The sequence below is a fragment of the Megalobrama amblycephala genome, linkage group LG18 (assembly GCF_018812025.1).
Source record: "Megalobrama amblycephala isolate DHTTF-2021 linkage group LG18, ASM1881202v1, whole genome shotgun sequence".
NCBI lineage: Eukaryota > Metazoa > Chordata > Actinopteri > Cypriniformes > Xenocyprididae > Megalobrama > Megalobrama amblycephala.
The window spans coordinates 38836409-38858940 of record NC_063061.1 but is presented as its reverse complement, the minus strand read 5'-3'; the positions used below and the strand labels follow the sequence as shown (position 1 = coordinate 38858940).

General features: G+C 33.5%; 1 protein-coding gene across 5 annotated transcripts in view; it reads left to right on the top strand.

Annotated features, from left to right (window-relative positions):
- LOC125252557 (WD repeat-containing protein 7) overlaps positions 1–22532 on the top strand; it is a 117910-nt gene that overhangs the window by 17368 nt on the left and 78010 nt on the right. For all 5 annotated transcript variants that reach the window (XM_048165961.1, XM_048165965.1, XM_048165962.1 and 2 more), the window contains 8 exons: positions 925–1072; positions 1294–1542; positions 2806–3026; positions 4652–4847; positions 5987–6201; positions 11886–12119; positions 13449–13945; positions 21714–21799. In XM_048165961.1, the coding sequence (XP_048021918.1) occupies positions 925–1072; positions 1294–1542; positions 2806–3026; positions 4652–4847; positions 5987–6201; positions 11886–12119; positions 13449–13945; positions 21714–21799 (1846 nt within the window). The remainder of the gene's footprint in view (positions 1–924; positions 1073–1293; positions 1543–2805; positions 3027–4651; positions 4848–5986; positions 6202–11885; positions 12120–13448; positions 13946–21713; positions 21800–22532) is intronic.

Below are 22532 nucleotides of genomic sequence, written 5' to 3'. Positions count from 1 at the left end.
TTACATTTCTACCCACTGTAGGACTGTACTGTTAGGAGTGTTATTTATTTTGTGTATTTTGATCAAATTGTTATTATTTATTTGGTAACACTTGACAATAAGGTTTCATTTGTTAACATTATATTTATCAAATATTTATTATGCATGTATTTATTTTAATCTAAATTAATTATGTTTTAATCATTTTATTTTAATTTCCTTATTTTAATCAAATATTTATTTTTCATGTATTTTATTTGAATCTAATTTTATTATCTTTTAATACATTTATTTTAATCAATTATTTATGCATGCATTTATTTGAATCTATTTTTTATTATTTGAATCAAATATTTATTATGCACGTATTTTAATATTTAATGTTTTAATCCTTTTTTTATATATTTATTTTAATCAAATATGTTTTATGCATATTTATTTTAATCTTTTTTATTAGGTTTTTTAATCGATTTATTTTAATCAAATATTTTTTATGCATGTATTTATTTTAATCTCTTTTTTTATTAGGTTTTTTAATCAATTTATTTTAATCAAATTTTTGAATCAATTTATTTTAATCTGTTTTTTAATTTATTTGAATCTATTTTATTTATTTATATATTTATTTAATTGAATCATACCCACACGCCCCTGGAATAGAATAGCTTTAAATCAGCTGTAACTCATTGTGGTGATAAAAACCAACTCCATTTGCGTTCATTTTCCTTCAGTACGTTGGTATCATCTAGAATGGCTGATGCCATGAACCTGCATGAGCTGAGAATTTCCCTTCTCACAGGAAACAGATGCTCATGTTTAACAGCTCGCAGCATCCATACGCCCGTGTACCAGCGGCTCACAGACGCTCAGAGTGTGTGTGCAGTGACTCTTCTGGAGCTGTGTGTGTTTTACAGATGTTGATGTTTCTGTGGCTGGTTTTCACAGCTCCTCATTTGTCCGCCCGTGACGCGCTTCTTTTTCGGACGGAGGGAGCCCTTCCACAAGCTGCTGATTCAGGGAGACTCTGCGGGCCGACTGACGGTGTGGAGCGTCCCGGAGACGTCGCCCTTACAGCCGCTGTCCTCCGCCGCAGGTACGGGTTTGAATTGTTTTGAATTGGCATCTTGGGCATCTTTTGCCTCAGCCAGTTCAATGTCGCCCTCTGCTGTGTGTATTCAGTACTTCAATATACATACTGCCCTCTTGTGTCCACTCTTAGCCCTGCATGCCAATAAAGAGTTCTCAAACCAGCACAGAAACGTTCATGTCCCACTTTGTGTATATATGATGTCTTCACCTCTGTCCCCCTCCCAGAGCTCCAAGTGTCCGCCAGCATCAGTCTCCAGGAGGCCTTTGATAAGCTCATGCCGTCTCCAGCGGGCATCATTGACCAGCTGAGCGTCCTGCCCGGCTCCAGCGACCCCATTAAGGTGACGGCCAGCGTGTACATCCCGTCTCAGGGGCGGCTGGTGTGTGGACGAGAGGACGGCAGCATCATACTGGTTCCTGCGACACAGACGGCCATCGTTCAGCTCCTGCAGGGAGAACACATGCTGCGCAGGGGTGGGACACGCTCGCTTACTGCTGTTCATATTTCATCTTCATCATAATATTGATTATTTATTAGCAATAATAAATGTTAGATTTGAATATAAATATTTAAATATATATTTGTATTATTATTTGTTGTTATAAATACACTTCTAATAATATGAAATTAAATTAAAATAAAATTATTATATATCATTATAATAAATAATTATATTTAATATTATATTATATGAATGTTTTATTTAGTATATTTTATTAATACTTTTTAATATTAAAAGTAGTATTAACAATAACCAGTATTGTTTTGATTTGTTTTAGTTTTCCTCACACTATTATTGCTATTATTATTACTATTATTATATTATAATATGTTGTTTATATCTTTTTAATTTTAGAATTTATTATTATTGTTATTAATATTACTAATATTATAATATATTATTATTATTTATAATAATATCTTGAATAGAATATCATTTATAATTTATATATTTCATGTCATCTATGCCATCATTTTATTTTATAATTTATTATTATTATTATTATATACAGTATTATCTACAACAATAACCAGTATTGTTTTATTTTTGTTTTGCAGTGTTTCTTCAATATTAGCACACTATTATTGCTATTAATTATGCCAATTTTATTATATATTAAAATAATAAAGAATATATTACTGTTATTTATATAATTTACATTAAAATGTTTATTAGTGCTATTATTACTATTTTATTGTAATGTATAATAATATATTAAGTATATTAATATTATATATATATATATATGTGTGTGTGTATATATATATATATATATATATATATATATTATTATTTTTTTTATAATTTTATTGTCGTTATTAGTATTAGTATTATTAACAGTATTATATGCGACAAGCCAGTATTGTTTTTTTTTGTTTTACAGTGCTTTCTCAATATTACCACACTATTATTGCTATTAATATTACCAATATGTTATGAATAAAGAATATATTATTATTATTATTATTATATATGCTTAATATGATTCCATGTATAATGGTTTTTACAAATACATTTATATTCATGATTATAATTTATCATTTTTATTATTTTTATTAGTAGTACTAACAATGTTTCCTTCAGGATTATGATTTTAATGCCACTGCGCCCCCATAACAACATGCTAACAATAACTAGTATTTTTTGTGTGTTTTTCTTTCTTTAAAAACATAACACAGCAAACAAAACCACAGCACTGTAAATGTGTGTGTAACATCTCTCTCTCTATCTTTAGGCTGGCCTCCTCATCGCACCCTCAGAGGTCACAGGCACAAGGTCACGTGTCTGCTGTACCCGCATCAGGTGTCGCCACGCTACGATCAACGCTCGCTGGTGTCCGGCGGCGTCGACTTCTCCGTCATCATCTGGGACATTTTCACGGGCGAGATGAAACACATCTTCTGCGTGCATGGAGGAGAAATCACGCAGCTGATTGTGCCTCCGGAAAACTGCAGCGTAAGTGTTTTCAGAACTAAAATAAGAGGTTGTGAAAGTAGGCGGGGCTTATTGGTCCAGATGTTTCCAATTATTGGTCAGGTATGATGGCTGTAATCAGTCTAGATCAACAGCTTTTCACTTTATATTTTCTAGAAAATGCAGACACAGAGACAAAATAGTTGAATACTGTACTTTCTACATTCATACTCAACACCAGAGGGCACCCTCGCGCAGAAAGTCCACAAGTGAGACTCATAGGAGTCATAAAACATATTACGTTCCAGGAAATGCCTAATATGGACAAAGACATCCAGATTTCGCCACAGTATATGGTTTATCTGTGTTCTTCAAAGCCATCTCTGGTGTTTTCAAAAGGATAACGTATATTTATCATGCATAGACTTTATTACTGTATAGAATACTATAAAATAATCTAATTTCTGCCTCATTCTTTGATAAGAAGCCACATCTGACCACAGAAGGAAGTGATTTCAAGTGTAATTGATATATTTTTATGCAATAGTGTGATTCTTCGAGGCCACGATAATCGTATAGTGAAAAATCTATCCATCAAAACTCATCACCCAAAAACGAATATTCTGTCATTATTTACTCACCCACACATTTCTTGTAAAGGTTCATCTCTAGACATTGAAAAGTTCATCCAGCGCTAGACGGCTGCAGAATTTCTAATCTCTGAGTCTCACCTTGGTGACCAATTAGACGGAGACTTTCAGCACTAAATGTCAGGCGAAGAGGCTCCGAAGCCTCCGAAACGCAATCAAAAGAAATGCCTGTGCCGTTGTCATGGAAACGCTCCGAGTCTCCCTCTCTTAAGTCCTGTTTGACCTTTGCTGCAGGATTTGTTGTGGAAGGCGAACCTTGAGTGACCTTACGTGAAGTGAGCTGCTCTGCTTTTTAATTTGATTCGCACTGATATCATTTCCACCTTCATTGTTGGCAGGTTTGGACTTCTCTGTATTTTCGTTCAATCAGACGATGTTTTTGGCATTTCTCAATTCGCCTCTGTGTGAAGAAAGCGAGACAGAATCGATCAGAGAGCCTCTGCTTGGGGTTTTCATCTTTATTATGAATCAAAATCTTGCCTTAAATGACCTGCTTTAGTAAAGAGTTTAAAATATTCATTTAATATTAATTAGACCAGTCATTCTTGACCAATCAGAGAGAACAACTGGGCTGCTATGCTCCGCCCATTCTCTGATTCCACTGCTTCATGTTAGTTGTCATTCTATTTTATGCTAATTCTAGTCATTTCATTTGACCTATAAATATTACAAGCTCATAAATAAGCTTTATTAGACATTGAATAGGTAATACTGATTAAACAGTGTAAAATATTAGTTTAATAGTTATTAGACTCATCATTCTTGACCAGTTAGAGATCAATTAGTTTAATGGCTCTAAAAAAACAAACTTTAATAGACAGAGAATAGATTGAACAGAGTTTAAAATTCAACATTAATGAGACACATTTTTTTCTTTTTTACTGTAACTAATATTACAGTAATCTTTATTACTGTAACTAATAACATTCTTGACCAATCAGAGACAACTTCTGGGCCTCTAAGCCCTGCCTTTTCTCGTCTAGCTGTCATTGGTGATGGTTTGCTCTGCTCTTCCAGACGCGTGTGCAGCACTGCGTGTGTTCGGTGGCCAGCGATCACTCCGTCGGCCTGCTGAGTTTGAGAGAGCGGAAGTGCATCATGCTGGCCTCCAGACACCTCTTCCCCATCCAGGTCATCAAATGGAGGCCATGTGACGATTATCTGGTGGTGGGCTGCTCTGATGGCTCTGTCTACGTGTGGCAGATGGACACAGGTGAGCCTGGGGTTAGGGTTCAAAGGTTGGAGGTCATCCTCATAGTTGCCTGGCAACACTGCAGCTTGGGCTCATTAATATAGAATTTTGAAGATACACTTCTCACTCTACACACACACACACACACACACACACACACACACACACACACACACACACACACACACACACACACACACATACACACACACACACACACACACACACACACACACGCAATCAAACACACTCTCTCTCACACACACACAATAACACACACAATCTTACACACACTCTCACACACACACAATAACACACACACACACACACACCCCACACACACACACTCTCACACCAACACACACACAGACACTTACACCAACACACACTCTCACAACAAACACACTCACCCACACACATATATTCAAACTCACATACACACACACACTCACATACACAAACTCACACAAACACTCTCCCACACACACAATAACACACACAAACACACTCTCTCACACACACACAATAACACACACAAACAAACACACTCTCTCTCACACATACACACAATAACAAACAATCTTACACACACACACAATAACACACACTCTCACACCAACACACACACTCACACCAATACACACACCAACACACATTCAAACTCACATACACACACTCAAACACTCACATACACAAACTCGCTGTCACACACAGAAACACACTCTCTCACACAAACAAAAATCTCACACACTCACATACACACACTCTCTCTCACACACACTCTCTCTCAAACACACACACACACACACACACACACACACACACTCACACATTCACACATTTGTGTGTCACACACAAACACACTCTCTTACACACACAATAACACACAAACCACATACACACACACACACACGCAAACACACACACATTCAAACATTCACACATTTGTGTTGCCGTGTCACACACTCTCTCACACACACGCACACACACATTTTTATTTCAGTTTTAGTTATTTTAACACTTCAACTTAAACTAAACGGAAATGAGACATTTTAATTTCAGCTATAGTTTATTTATTTCAAGTTTGTAAGGTTTTAGCGTTAATAACCCTGAGACAGGCGCGTTGAGTGTGTTTTTCATGAGGTGTGTGTGTGTTTCAGGAGCGCTGGACCGCTGTGTGATGGGTATAACAGCAGTGGAGATTCTGAACGCGTGCGACGAGGTCGTTCCCGCGGCTCTGGACTCTCTCAATCACCCCGCGGTGAACCTGAAACAGGCCATGACCCGCCGCAGTCTGGCTGCGCTCAAGAACATGGCCCAGCACAAGCTGCAGACGCTCGCCACCAACCTGCTCGCCGCCGACAACGCAGACAAGGTGAGAGAGAACCTTCAACAGTGAGCCGTGATCGAGATATTAATGAGAAAGAAGATTATGCAATAGACTCAAAATTACTTCAAAAACTCCCTGAAACGTTTCTGGTCTTGAGTTATATAATTAATGCACAGAATAAAGGGGCGGGGCCTGGTTGAGTTAGTTAGTAGTGTTGAAACTGGCGGTTATGGTAAGGGGCGGGACATTTCCCAAACACCAATCACAACACACTGCTCCAGCCGACCAATCAGAGCACACTGTGCTTTTCAGAAGGAGGGGCTTCATAGAGACAGGAACTAAACAGAGCGTTACTGACAGACTGGGAAGAGAGGAGCTGAACAATGAGGAAAATAATGAACATTCAATCTAGTAGAGCACAAAAACAACATCTAGACTTTGAACAAGAGCATAATAGGTCCATTTTAAAAGTGTGCGCTCTTGATGTTGTCCTTGAGAGGACACTTTTTTACACTTGTCAGTGTTAATGCATTTGTAAAAGAGTGTGTGTGTTTATTGATTTAGTAATGACCTGCTGGTGTGCTGGTTTGTTTCTATCATCGACACACTCTCGTCCGCTAGTGTTTATTTTACAGCACGCTTGTAAACACGCTTCTCTCGTCTGCATGCTAATAGTGCATCTGCGTCTGCTCACGTTCACTGGCGATGATGTGTTTAGTGTGTCAGATTGTATTAGATTCATTCTTATTGGCTGTCAGAGGTTTTGTTTGGTGTGTTTGAATGTAGTCAAAAGTTGCTATGGGAGTTTGGAGTATCTTTGGGGTGTGTGTGTGTGTGTGTGTCTCATTATATTTTCAATTGTCAGTAATAGTAAATTACTCTTAATTGCGCATATTTGACCATATGGATCACATAATAATGGGAATAATGGAATGGAATAATAAAGGAATGCTGCTCCATCCGGCTGCGTTCAACATTCTAACCATGCATACTGTGAAGTAAGCAAATAAGATTCCACCTACAGAGAGTGGAGTGTGTGTCAGTGGTGTTGAACGTCCTCTAGAGGGCAGTGTGTCTCCACGATCACTCCGTGTGTTTGTGTACGTGAGGATATGATGTCATCACTCTCTGCTTCTTCTTGCATCCCAAAACATGTCACATGTCTGTGTTCATTGGGTTGCTGACAGCAGTGCTAAATGCAAATAGTAAACTACAATTAACCATATAATGTTAAAAGTCATGCATGCAGTCGAATTATTATTATTTAGTGTGTATTTGAATGCCTTCAGCATCATGTGATGTGGAGATCTGAAGCATATACTGTAGGAGGTTTGTAGACGCTGGTCTGGTGTCAGGTGTCCTGTAATGATGCTCATCTTATGTGTTTAAAATAGCCCAGTGGTTCTGGGATGGCTTAATGATGCGCCCGTGTGTTTCTGGCCTCGGAAACGCTGTCTGAGAAAGAGAGAGAGAGAGAGAGACGGCTTCATTCAGCTAGTGTGTGTTCAACACAACTGTGAGACACACATATATTTTATTATTTTATTTATTTATTTTATTTTTCAGGCAGACATTTATTCTTGAACACAACTCTGTCAGACAGAACTGAGACCCACATTTTTTATTATTTATTTGATTTTATGTACTTTATTATTTAATTTTATTTATTTATGTTATTATTTTTATATATTTTTATGTTTTTCAGTCAGACATTTCTTTACTTTTTGGAATGTTCTATTTTATTTTTATTTATAGTGTTTATTCTTGAACACAGTGTCAGACAGAAATCATGCTACTGAGACCCACACTTTATTTTATTTTATTTTATGTTATTTTATTTTATTTTATTTTATTCAGACATTTATTAAAGGTGCCCTAGAATCAAAAATTGAATTTACCTCGCATAGTTGAATAACAAGAGTTCAGTACATGGAAATGACATACAGTGAGTCTCAAACACCATTGTTTCCTCCTTCTTATGTAAATCTCATTTGTTTAAAGACCTCCGAAGAACAGGCGAATCTCAACATAACACCGACTGTTACGTAACAGTTGGGATCATTAATATGCACGCCCCCAATATTTGCATATGCCAGCTCATGTTCAAGGCATTAGACAAGGGCAGCCAGTATTAACGTCTGGATCTGTGCACAGCTGAATCATCAGACTAGGTAAGCAAGCAAGGACAATAGCGATAAATGGCAGATGGAGCAATAATAATTGACATGATTCATGATAACATGATATTTTTAGTGATATTTGTAAATTGTCTTTCTAAATGTTTCGTTAGCATGTTGCTAATGTACTGTTAAATGTGGTTAAAGTTACCATCGTTTATTACTGTATTCACGGAGACAAGAGCCGTCGCTATTTTCATTATTAAACACTTGCAGTCTGTATAATTCATAAACACAACTTCATTCTTATAAATCTCTCCAACAATGTGTAATGTTAGCTTTAGCCACGGAGCATAGCCTCAAACTCATTCAGAATCAAATGTAAACATCCAAATAAATACAATACTCACATAATCCGACGCATGCATGCAGCATGTATGATGAACACTTTGTAAAGATCCATTTGAGGGTTATATTAGCTGTGTGAACTTTGTTTATGCTGTTTAAGGCAAGCGCGAGTTCAGTGAGAGAGCGCACGATTTAAAGGGACCGCAGCCTGAATCGGTGCATAGTTAATGATGCCCCAAAATAGGCAGTTAAAAAAATTAATTTAAAAAAATCTATGGGGTATTTTGACCTGAAACTTCACAGACACATTCAGGCGACACCTTAGACTTATATTACATCTTGTAAAAAAACATTCGATGGCACCTTTAATTTAGTTATGTAAAATTCTAATAAATGTAGATGATTTTATTTTTGTTTAGTGTTTATTTTAGTGTTTATCTTTATCACAACAGTGTCAGACAGACAGAAATTGTTACTGAGACACAATTTCTTTTCTATTTTATTTTATATATTTTATTGTATTTCTCAGTTAGACATTTAGATTTTTATTTTAATTTATAGTGTGTATTCTTGAACACAACAGTGTCAGACAGACAGAAATCATGCTACTGAGACCCACATTTATTGTATTTTTTTTATTTTATTCAGACGTTTATTCATTTAGTGCAGGAATTTTCTAATAATCATATATATATATATATATATATATATATATATATATATATATATATATATATATATATATATATATACATATATAATTTTTATTTTTAATTTAATTTTTCAGTCAGACATTTATTTATTTAGTTCTGAAAATGTTATGTGGTCTGTATCTCTCAGATTTGTCTTCTTTCACTGCAACAGTTGCGTTTTATGTTGGTTTCCCAGAAGCGTGCAGGAGAATAAAAGGAGCGAGGCCTCGCGCTCTGTGTGTGTGTGTGTGTGTGTGTGTGTGTGTGTGTGTGTGTGTGTGTGTGTGTGTGTGTGTGTGTGTGTGTGTGTGTGATCAATGCGGCGAGCACCGGCCCCTCAGACCGCCGTCAGAGCCATTGAACAGAAACACAAAGAGCAGACATTGTCCGCCAGACTCCAGCAGTAGACATTACACTGAAGGACATGAAATACAGGAACACTTTACCACAGTAAATACGCTGCACTTCACAAGGAAAACTGATATTTAAAGAATCGTTTCGTCTCAAAAATCTGATTGCATGAGCCACATTCAAGGTTTACCCTAACACACGGCCTGCTGGATCATTTATTCAATGCTTTGTGTTCATATTTGTGTTTTAAACGTTTCAGCCACAGAAGTTTGGTTTAGGAAGCGCGTCTGAATCGGGCCGCTCGTAAACATCCTCCCTGATGTCTCTAATGGATCGCAGGTGCTTTGTTCATCGAATTAACATTGAATAACAATTAGCAAGCTCGCTATTTAATACGGGCCGACTGGAAGCAGATGAGATGAAATGAATGCTGGAGGGCTTAATGAGCATTAGAGATTATTACACAGATCATGAAATAAATAGATTATCCTGCGCACTGAACAACTTTTGACTGATGTGTTTGAAGAAGACTCGCTGATTACTGCTGTTATAACGAGCTGCACATTAGCTTTGATGAGGAGAAGGCCTGGAATCACATGACAACGCACCCGACTCACTCTACTAACAGAAGAGCATGTGTTCAAGAACATGGAGAATGATTGTAGAATGAATATAAAAATAAGCATGAAAAATCTGCTTTCTTTCTTTCTTTCTTTCTTTTTGAATTTTTTTTTTATTTATTAATTTGAATTAATATATTAGTTAATTCATTAATATATAAATTCAGTTAATTGTTTATTCATTTATTTAATAATTCATCATTTATTTATTCATTCATATATTTTACATTTATTTGAATTAATAAGTTTGTTTATTAAAGTTAACACAATTCATCTCAAATTGTGAATTGAAAATTATACATTTTATAAAATTCTAATAAATTTGTATAAAATAATTTTATAACGATAATATAATTTACATTTAATTTTAATTATATTAATTTATTTAATCATTCATTTTTTCATTTGTTTATTTGGTTAATCATATATTATTTAATTCATATTTATTTATTCATAAATAAATATAACAGTAACAGTTCATCTCAAATTAATTGAATTGATTTGAAAATTTGCCTATATTTTTTTATAAACTTATAATAAATTATTAAAATATAATAATAATAATAATATATATAAAATGTAAAAATAATATATTTTATAAATTTAATTAATTTAACATTTAATTTTAATTATATTAAATTTCATTCATTTATTTAATCATTAATTTATTAATTTGTTCATTTATTTAATCATATATTTATTCATTCATTCATATTTTATTTTTATTTGAATTAATGAATGAATTTATTTATTTATTAAAGTTAACACAATTCATCTCACAATTTGAAAAAAGAAAATTTGCCTATAATTTTTTATAAAATATTTTTTTTTATGAAACGATATATTTTAATAAGATAATAAATATTATTTGCAGTTAATTTTAATTACATTTATTTCATTCATTTATATATTTATTCATTCGTTTATTCATTTATTTATTTGATCATTTATTTATTCATTCATATATTTTCTTTTTATTTTAATTAAGTTAACACAATCTAAAATGTTATTTAAAATTTCGATAGTCTTTCAGTATTGTTTTATAGGCTGTGGGCCGAATGTGGGACGCAGGTCTAGCTTTTATTAATTTCTTTCTTCTGCTGAACATACAAGATGTTTTGACGAATGTTGTTCACCAAACAGTTTTTGGTCCCCATTGACTTCCATAGTATTTTTTTCTTTACTATGTAAGTCAGTGGGGACCATCAACTGTTTGGAGACCAACATTCATCAAAACATCATCTTTTGTGTTCAACAGAAAGATTTCACGCAGGTTGAGGGTCAGTAAATAATGACATATTGTCATTTTCGGGTGAACTGTCCCTTTAAGATGAAGGCTGTTTGACTCTTCACTACAGATTCAGAGAAACACTCTCATGCGCTCTCACTACAGTTTCCTTCTCATCATCGAGACCGCTGGAGCAAAATCAATGACCCGAGCCTCTGTTGTTCCAGAACAGTTCCAGACACAGTTTTCTCTTGTAAAGTTGTTCCTTTTATAGATGGTTTGCTTTGAATCAGTGGCAGGACACAAAACAGCATGAAAAAACAACTGAGGTGTCTATTCCACTTAAATCTTTTTTCTTCGTCTCTTGCTGTAGGGTAACCTTCCCAAATACTCCCATAACTCTCTGGTGGTCCAGGCCATGAAGACGAACATCACGGATCCGGACATGCACGTGCTGTTTTTTGATGTGGAGGCCGTGATCATCCAGTTACTGACGGAGGAGGCCCAGCGGCCCAATCCCACCCTCGTCTCCCCAGAAACGCTGCAGAAAGCCCCCGGTGGGGCGGACAAGGGCGGATCCTTCCTGGCCAATAAGATTTTCAAACAGGTCAGATTTTAGACTGCTCAGCAATAGGCTTCTTAAATCTTTCAATAGACAGATAGTTTTTTTTTCATATCATTGAATAAAAAAAAAATATCTCTGGTCTTCAGTCCGTATATATATATATATATATATATATATATATATATATATATATATATATATATATATATATATATATGTATGTATATATATATATATATATATATATATATATATATATATATATATATATATATATATATGTATGTATGTATGTATGTATATATATATATATATATATATGTATGTTTCCGATTTTTCGTACAGGACGTGTTCTTGGATTTCATCTGCCTTGTTTTTCAGTGCAGCAGCTCTGAGACTTTAAACTTTAATTGCTCTGATAGTCGGAAAATTCCTTATTGGGAAATTTAAATATGGTTCAGAGGGCGAAATTAAATGCATTTAATTATTATTTTTTTTTTAATAATTGTATTTTTTTTTTTTTTAATAGAATTGTACTAAATTAAGATGAATACAATACATATTTAATAAATATTTTATGGAAGATATATATATATATATATATATATATACAAAATGTCATTTAATAATAGTGTACTAAAATATTTGTATTTTTAAATAAAATAATTATAATTAAATAATTAAATATAGAATTTATCATTATACATATATAAATTTCCTTTATTTCCTTATTTTAATTATAATTGTTTTATTACACTTATTAAATGATATATTTTATTATATAATTTTATTATTATATAAACATTATTTTACATATTTATATTTTATAAGAATAAAATTATATATTAAACATTATAATTTAAGGCATTATAGTTTGTAGTTAAGAAAGGAAATTATTAAAAGTTATAAACAGGGATATTATTATTTTAAACTAAAACAAACTATTAACGAACTGAAATAAAAATGTAAAAAAAATATTTGAAAAAATTAAAGTAAACAAATTTGAAATGTTGCCTCGGGAATAAATACAATAATGACATAATAATGTAAGAAGTATAAGTTGAATTACTAAAATAATTAACTGGAAATAAATAAATAAAAACTAAAAACTAAAACTGAAATAAAAATAAATTAAACCTAAATAGCAATTTAAAAAAATAAATAAAAAAAGCACATAAGGAAATTGCTACAAATTAAACTTAAATTAATACAAAAACTATAAAATATACAAGTAAAAGCTAATTCAAAATATGAATAAAATTAAAATAAAAACTAAAATAACTGGTAGTCAAAAGCTGTTGGCTTTGTTTTGAGTTCTAGATGAAAAAAAATGTCACATGACGTGTCCGTTCCATCACTTTACCTGCGCAGGTGAAGGAGACCATTAAAGAAAACATCAAGGAGCACCTGCTGGATGAAGACGAGGATGAGGAGGAGGAGCAGCGGCGGCGTGAGGAGAAGTCCAAGTCTCTGAGTCTGCTGGAGTACAACCTGACCATGGACACGGCCAAACTCTTCATGTCCTGCCTGCACGCCTGGGGTCTGAACGGAGAGCTGGACGAGGTGTGTCTGAACCGCCTGGGCATGCTCCGCCCGCACACGCCCATCTCCTTCGGCCTGATCTCCCGTGGAGGGCACATGTCGCTGATGCTGCCCACCTTCAAGGACTCGCTGCTCCGACAGCTGGCGCAGGGGTGCGCCGAGGGCCGCAAACTCTCTGTCTCTGAGATCGTGGGCAAGGGCACATATGGCGTGTCGAGAGCCGTGACCACACAGCACCTGCTGTCCGTCATCTCGCTGGCCAACACTCTGATGGGCATGACCAACGCCACGTTCATTGGAGAGCACATGAAGAAAGCACCAGTCAGGTGAAATCACACGTACACACACACCTGCAGACAACCTTCAGCATGTTATACCAAACAAACACTCATAATAATCACTGACAGCATGTTATATCAAACAAACACTGATAATAATCACTGTTAGCATGCATACCAAACAAACATGTTATACCAAACAAACACTGATAATGATCACTGTTAGCATGCATACCAAACAAACATGTTATACCAAACAAACACTGATAATGATCACTGTTAGCATGCATACCAAACAAACATGTTATACCAAACAAACACTGATAATGATCACTGTTAGCATGCATACCAAACAAACGTTATACCAAACAAACACTCATAATAATCACCGTTAGCATGTTATACCAAACAAATGTTATACCAAACAAACACTCATAATAATCACTGTTGGCATGCATACCAAACAAACATGTTATACCAAACAAACACTCATAATAATCACTGTTAGCATGCATACCAAACAAACATGTTATACCAAACAAACACTCATAATAATCACTGTTAGCATGCATACCAAACAAATGTTATACCAAACAAACACTCATAATAATCACTGTTAGCATGCATACCAAACAAATGTTATACCAAACAAACACTCATAATAATCACTGTTGGCATGCATACCAAACAAACATGTTATACCAAACAAACACTCATAATAATCACTGTTAGCATGCATACTAAACAAACATGTTATACCAAACAATCATAATAATCACCTTCAGCATGTTATACCAAACAAACTGATAATAATCACTGTTAGCATGCATACCAAACAAACATGTTATACCAAACAAACTCTGATAATAATCACTGTTAGCATGCATACCAAACAAATGTTATACCAAACAAACACTCATAATAATCACTGTTAGCATGCATACCAAACAAATGTTATACCAAACAAACACTCATAATAATCACTGTTAGCATGCATACCAAACAAATGTTATACCAAACAAACACTCATAATAATCACTGTTGGCATGCATACCAAACAAACATGTTATACCAAACAAACACTCATAATAATCACTGTTAGCATGCATACTAAACAAACATGTTATACCAAACACTCATAATAATCACTGACAGCATGTTATATCAAACAGACACTGATAATAATCACTGTTAGCATGCATACCAAACAAACATGTTATACCAAACAAACACTGATAATGATCACTGTTAGCATGCATGCCAAACAAACGTTATACCAAACAAACACTCATAATAATCACCGTTAGCATGTTATACCAAACAAATGTTATACCAAACAAACACTCATAATAATCACTGTTAGCATGCATACCAAACAAACATGTTATACCAAACAAACACTCATAATAATCACTGTTAGCATGCATACCAAACAAATGTTATACCAAACAAACACTCATAATAATCACTGTTAGCATGCATACCAAACAAATGTTATACCAAACAAACACTCATAATAATCACTGTTAGCATGCATACCAAACAAATGTTATACCAAACAAACACTCATAATAATCACTGTTAGCATGCATACCAAACAAATGTTATACCAAACAAACATGTTATACCAAACAATCATAATAATCACCTTCAGCATGTTATACCAAACAAACTGATAATAATCACTGTTAGCATGCATACCAAACAAACGTTATACCAAACAAACTCTGATAATAATCACTGTTAGCATGCATACCAAACAAACGTTATACCAAACAAACTCTGGTAATAATCACTGTTATCATGCATACCAAACAAACGTTATACCAAACAAACGCTGATAATAATCACTGTGAGCATGCATACCAAACATTCATAATAATCACCTTAAGCATGTTATACCAAACAAACGTTGTACCACAAACATTTTATACCAAACCAACACTCATAATAATCACCTTCAACATGTTATACCAAACAAACACTCATAATAATCACTGTTAGCATGCATACCAAACAAACGTTATACCAAACCAACAATCATAATAATCACCTTCAGCATGTTATACCAAACAAACACTCATAATAATCACTGTTAGCATGCATACCAAACAAACGTTATACCAAACCAACAATCATAATAATCACCTTCAGCATGTTATACCAAACAAACACTCATAATAATCACTGTTAGCATGCATACCAAACAAACGTTATACCAAACCAACAATCATAATAATCACCTTCAGCATGTTATACCAAACAAACACTCATAATAATCACTGATAGCATGCATACCAAACAAACGTTATACCAAACCAACAATCATAATAATCACCTTCAGCATGTTATACCAAACAATCACTCATAATAATCACTGTTAGCATGCATACCAAACAAACGTTGTACCAAACAAACTCTGATAATAATCACTGTTAGCATGCATACCAAACAAACATGTTATACCAAACAAACAATCATAATAATCACCTTCAGCATGTTATACCAAACAAGCATTCATAATAATCACTGTTATCATGCATACCAAACAAACATGTTATACCAAACAAACACTGATAATCACTGTTAGCATGCATACCAAACAAACATGTTATACCAAACAAACTCTGATAATCACTGTTAGCATGCATACCAAACAAACGTTATACCAAACAAACTCTGATAATCACTGTTAGCATGCATACCAAACAAACATGTTATACCAAACAAACTCTGATAATCACTGTTAGCATGCATACCAAACAAACGTTATACCAAACAAACTCTGATAATCACTGTTAGCATGCATACCAAACAAACATGTTATACCAAACAAACTCTGATAATCACTGTTAGCATGCATACCAAACAAACATGTTATACCAAACAAACTCTGATAATCACTGTTAGCATGCATACCAAACAAACATGTTATACCAAACGCTGATAATAATCACTGTTAGCATGCATACCAAACACTCATAATCACCTTCAGCATGTTATACCAAACAAATGTTATACCACACAAACATTTCATACCAAACCAACACTCATAATAATCACCTTCAGCATGTTATACCAAACAAACACTCATAATAATCACCTTCAGCATTTTATACCAAACAAACACTCATAATAATCACTGTTAGCATGTTATACCAAACAAACGTGTTATACCAAACACTCATATTAATCACAGTCTGTATGTTATTTCAAACAAACACTCAATAATCACAGTCGGCATGTTATGCCAAACAAACATGTTATACCAAACACCCATATTAATCATGGTCAGCATGTTATACCAAACAAACATGTTATACCAAACAAACACTTATATTAATACCTGTCGGCATGTTATACCAAACAAACACTCATAATAATCACTGTTAGCATGTTATACCAAACAAACATGTTATACCAAACAAACACTCATAATAATCACTGTTAGCATGTTATACCAAACAAACATGTTATACCAAACAAACACTCCTATTAATCCCTGTCGGCATGTTATACCAAACAAACATGTTATACCAAACAAACACTCATAATAATCACTGTTAGCATGTTATACCACACAAACATGTTATACCACACAAACATGTTATACCAAACAAACATGTTATACCAAACAAACACTCATAATAATCACCGTTAGAATGTTATACAAAACAAACATGTTATACCAAACAAACGCTCATATTAATCCCTGTCGGCATGTTATACCAAACAAACACTCATAATAATCACTGTTAGCATGTTATACCAAACAAACATGTTATACCAAACAAACACTCATAATAATCACCTTCAGCATGTTATACCAAACAAACATGTTATACCAAACAAACACTCATAATAATCACCGTTAGCATGTTATACCAAACAAACATGTTATACCAAACAAACACTCATAATAATCACCGTTAGCATGTTATACCAAACAAACATGTTATACCAAACAAACGCTCATATTAATCCCTGTCGGCATGTTATACCAAACAAACACTCATAATAATCACTGTTAGCATGTTATACCAAACAAACACTCATAATAATCACCGTTAGCATGTTATACCAAACAAACATGTTATACCAAACAAACGCTCATATTAATCCCTGTCGGCATGTTATACCAAACAAACACTCATAATAATCACCGTTAGCATGTTATACCAAACAAACATGTTATACCAAACAAACGCTCATATTAATCCCTGTCGGCATGTTATACCAAACAAACACTCATAATAATCACTGTTAGCATGTTATACCAAACAAACACTCATAATAATCACCGTTAGCATGTTATACCAAACAAACATGTTATACCAAACAAACGCTCATATTAATCCCTGTCGGCATGTTATACCAAACAAACACTCATAATAATCACTGTTAGCATGTTATACCAAACAAACATGTTATACCAAACAAACATGTTATACCAAACAAACGCTCATATTAATCCCTGTCGGCATGTTATACCAAACAAACACTCATAATAATCACCGTTAGCATGTTATACCAAACAAAGATCTGATCGCATCACAAGTGTTCATTGTGTCTTAGAGATTCATGGTGATCAAATCGCTCTCTAACCACTTTCATATCAGAGTTATTATCCATAATTAAAATTATTAAAAACATTTCTGTTCATTGAAATAAATCTGAAATAAAATAAAATATAAATATTAGTTATTAAACTATATGAAAATTACAGATGTTGCTTTGGCAAAATTTGAAGTTGAAGCATTCAAATTATTAAGTGGAAATATATAAAAACTAAAACTGAAATAAAAATAAATTAAACATAAAGAGCAATATAATGAAGTTAATAAAAAATTGAGTCAAAATTAGTCAATTTTATAAGTTTAAGTTCTTTTTAATTTTTATTTAGTTTTAGTTTGAATTACTTTAGTATTTCAAGTTAAAGAAAGAAAATGAGAAACGATGTCTTGGCAACTCAACACAGCGTAGAAAGAAAGTAAACAACCTTCAAGCATCAGGCGGACAGCAGACATCAGGGCGTTTCAGCCCGCTGTTTCTATTGTTTACCTGTGTTTTCTTCTGCGTATCTGGGGGCTTTAATTTTCTCGGGCTCCCAGGGGTCGGATGGAGGTTCAGGCACGTGTGCGGACAGTGAGATAGAACGTCTCGAAGCGTGAAGCGTCTCATCTCCACCCAGGGGCAGTGACCAACACTCGTTCCCAGGGGAAGGGTGCTGTTGTTCTGGTCATGATGGCCCGGCGGGGTGGAAGCGACCGAAGGGTATCGAGCTCTCTCTCTCGCACTGGGGTCACTGTTTGTTTGCTGATCGTTCAGCTTGTCCGCAGGTGAGAGATTTTACTGTCGTGCTCTGCAGGTGAACTGACGGGCGGTTGGCAACACATGAAATCCGTCAATATGCTCCGTCAATGTGTTTGTGTATCATGTTTAGATTGAAGGGCAGCGCCACCGATTTCTTTCAAAGTCAGAGTTTTACCTTGAAATAACTTTCACGAGTCGATATAATGTGAGTAAATTTAAAGTAGCGGTTTATTTTAAGATTTAGCGTGACATTTAATCTTAAAACTTAAGTGTTGTATTACTATTATGTGTATCATTTACAGAAGGTGTTATTTTTATCCATGTGAGCCAGAAAAACAGTCCTGTTTGTTTAAAAAAAAAAAGATATTAAAACATTTCTGAGCATCTTTCAGTTTCTGTGTTGCTCTGAGCAAAATTTGCTCCAGATTTTTATGAGGCAATTTCACATTTATAGCCTTACTTTAGATTTGTTTTCTAAACTCTTTAGAGGGCAAAGTTACGCATTGGAAAGCTAAAATGGCCAAAAAGATGGTATTTTCAATAACTTGTCAATATACTTCCCAAACAAGCCCAGGATGAAACTGGCAGAAATGTTAAAGGTGAAATAAAAAGCGCAATATTATTGCTGTTGGTGGACGTTTGGACCGTTTCCATCAAACTGCAGTTTTAGTGTCTTTTATAATGTGTTCAGAAGGTTTTATAAAGCAGTCTAAAACTTTCCTGACACACACGTTTCTTGAGTTCATATCAAATGTCTTTTGACTGTATAGTTTGGCAGTGAAACGTTTCAAACTAGTCTCTACTAAACCTACAACTTCTTAAACTCAGTCAGAAGTCCTTTGTTTCATACCTTCTCTCTTCTCTTAAAATGTGCTTTTGAAAAGCTAAATTCTGAGCCGAATGTGAATCAAAGATCTCAGAGAAGCTTCAATTGAAGCTTTAACGAGGTCAGTATCTCGTTAGAGTGAATATGACAGGTGGAGCAGAGAGTAATGATGACAGGACGAGAAAAACACTGAATAGAGACGGAGAGAAAGACAGCCAGTATAAAAGAGAGAGAGAGAGAGAGAGAGAGAGAGAGAGAGAGAGAGAGAGAGAGAGAGATCTTGTGTGTAGAAGAGATAACAAGCTGACTATACGACGACATCTCTTCTTATAAATGACAGTTTTCCCAACTAGGATTGGGAAAACTGTATCTTACATAAAATGTAAAATATTGTGTAAATATTATTATTGATAAATACCCCTTCAAAATATTGTGATATCAATTTTACTGATATCGCACACTGATAATGAAAATTGTACTGTATTTTAATTGTTGCATTAAACATTTTGAATCTACCTGACAATAACTTATTGAATAAAATAAATAAAATAAATTTAAAAAAGTAAAAAAAAAAAGCAAACACATAAATATTAAAATGTATAATGAGCATGAAAAGATATCTGAATATATTCTTTTGCATCCATGTAAGGTATTAAATTATTAGGTAAATTATTGTCAGGTAGATTCAAAATGTTTAATGCAACAATTAAAATACAGTACAATTTTCATTAGCAGTGTGCGATATCAGTAAAATTGATATCACAATATTTTGAGGGGGTATTTATCAATAATAATATTTACACAATATTTTACATTCTTCAAAAATGTGTTTGTGACAGTGTTAGTTTTCATGTTAATTTTAGTTTAATTTTTAGTCTTTTTATGTGCTTTTGTCATTTTATTCGTTTTATTTTTAAATAATTTAAAAAATGCTATTTAGGTTTAAATTCATTTTTATTTCAGTTTTAGTTTTTATTTATTTCCAGTTAATAATTTTAGTACTTCAACTTAAACTTATTTCAGATAATTACCAAGACAACATTTCTAATTTTCATTTAATTTAAGTTTTTCAACTAATATTTATTTATTTTATTTTTTCAGCTTTATTTCAATCAACATAAATGTTTTATTTTCAGTTAACGATGCTTGGTTTGTGGAAGCATCCTGTGTGTTAACAGGATATTAATTGATGCTTATGATATTGATTTTTTTTTTTTTTTTTTTAATTTACTTAAAACAACAACATTCAAGTAAAAACAGTGAAAAAAATTTTTTGACCAACAGGATTTACCTTGTAAAAACTGGAACAAAGACCAACAAAAACTATTTTAAACATATGACAATAAACTGAAATCATTTTGAAGTTGAAGTATTAAAATTAGTAACTGGAAAGTAAACTAAAACTGAAATAAAAATAAAATAAACCTAAAAAGCAATATTTAAAAATAAAAAAACTAGTAAAATTTAAAAAGCACATAACAAAATGACTAAATGTTAAACTAAAATTAACACAAAACAAAAAAAATCAAAATAAAAGCTAATTCACAATATTAATAAAACTAAAATAACACACACAGTCCTGCATAAACACACATCCTCACGCCGGTCTGATGTTAAATTCTGCTGCAGATATAGTGTTTGTGTGTTAAATATTTCATTTGGCCTTTTGTGTTTCAGGCCCCCAAGACCAGGCACCCCCGAGAGCCCGAGAAAGAGCATCCCGCAGGCCTCCAGCCCGGCCCTGCAAGGACAGATCAAACAAGGTAACTACAAAGACAGAGCGCTCGCCTTGAAAATAAAGTCTGCCAACGTGAAAAATCCTGCTCTCGCTGTAAAACAAACACCGCTCGACCGTCTCGACTATTTTGTTTTGTTTTGTGTTCAGATAATTTTAATTTTATTTGACTATTGTGTTTTTTGTTTTGTTTTGTTTTGTGGTTTTTTGTTTTGTTTTGTTTTGTTTTTGTTTTGTGGTTTTTTGTTTTTTTTTTTGTTTTTTTTTGTGGTTTTGTTTTGTGTTTTTTTTGTTTTGTTTTGTTTTGTTTAGTTTCATCAATCAGAGGAACCATGACTTGACTAATCGGTTGTTGACAGGTAGACTCATAATGTTTAATGCAACAGTTAAAATGCAGATATAAAATGCAAGATATAGACGTATTTAAAATTTAGTAAAAATGTAGAAGTATTTGCATTTAGGGGTTATTGACAAAAATTGATATCTCAATATTTGGTCAATAACAACATTTAAAGTTTATTTTTCTTTTAATACTAAGAACTTACTTTCTTTTAATACTTTCTATATTTAGTGCACTTTTCTTTTCTTACGTCTTTTCTTTCTTCATTTTTTGAGGAAAACATGTTTTCTGTCTGGTTTTTAGATGGGTTCTTCCCATTTTTCGTTTCTTGCATTTCATATCGTCCAACAGATAAAAAAATGACAATCTTAGCAAACGCCAATAATGATACGTCTTGTTTTGAACGCAAGTTTTGTTAGAC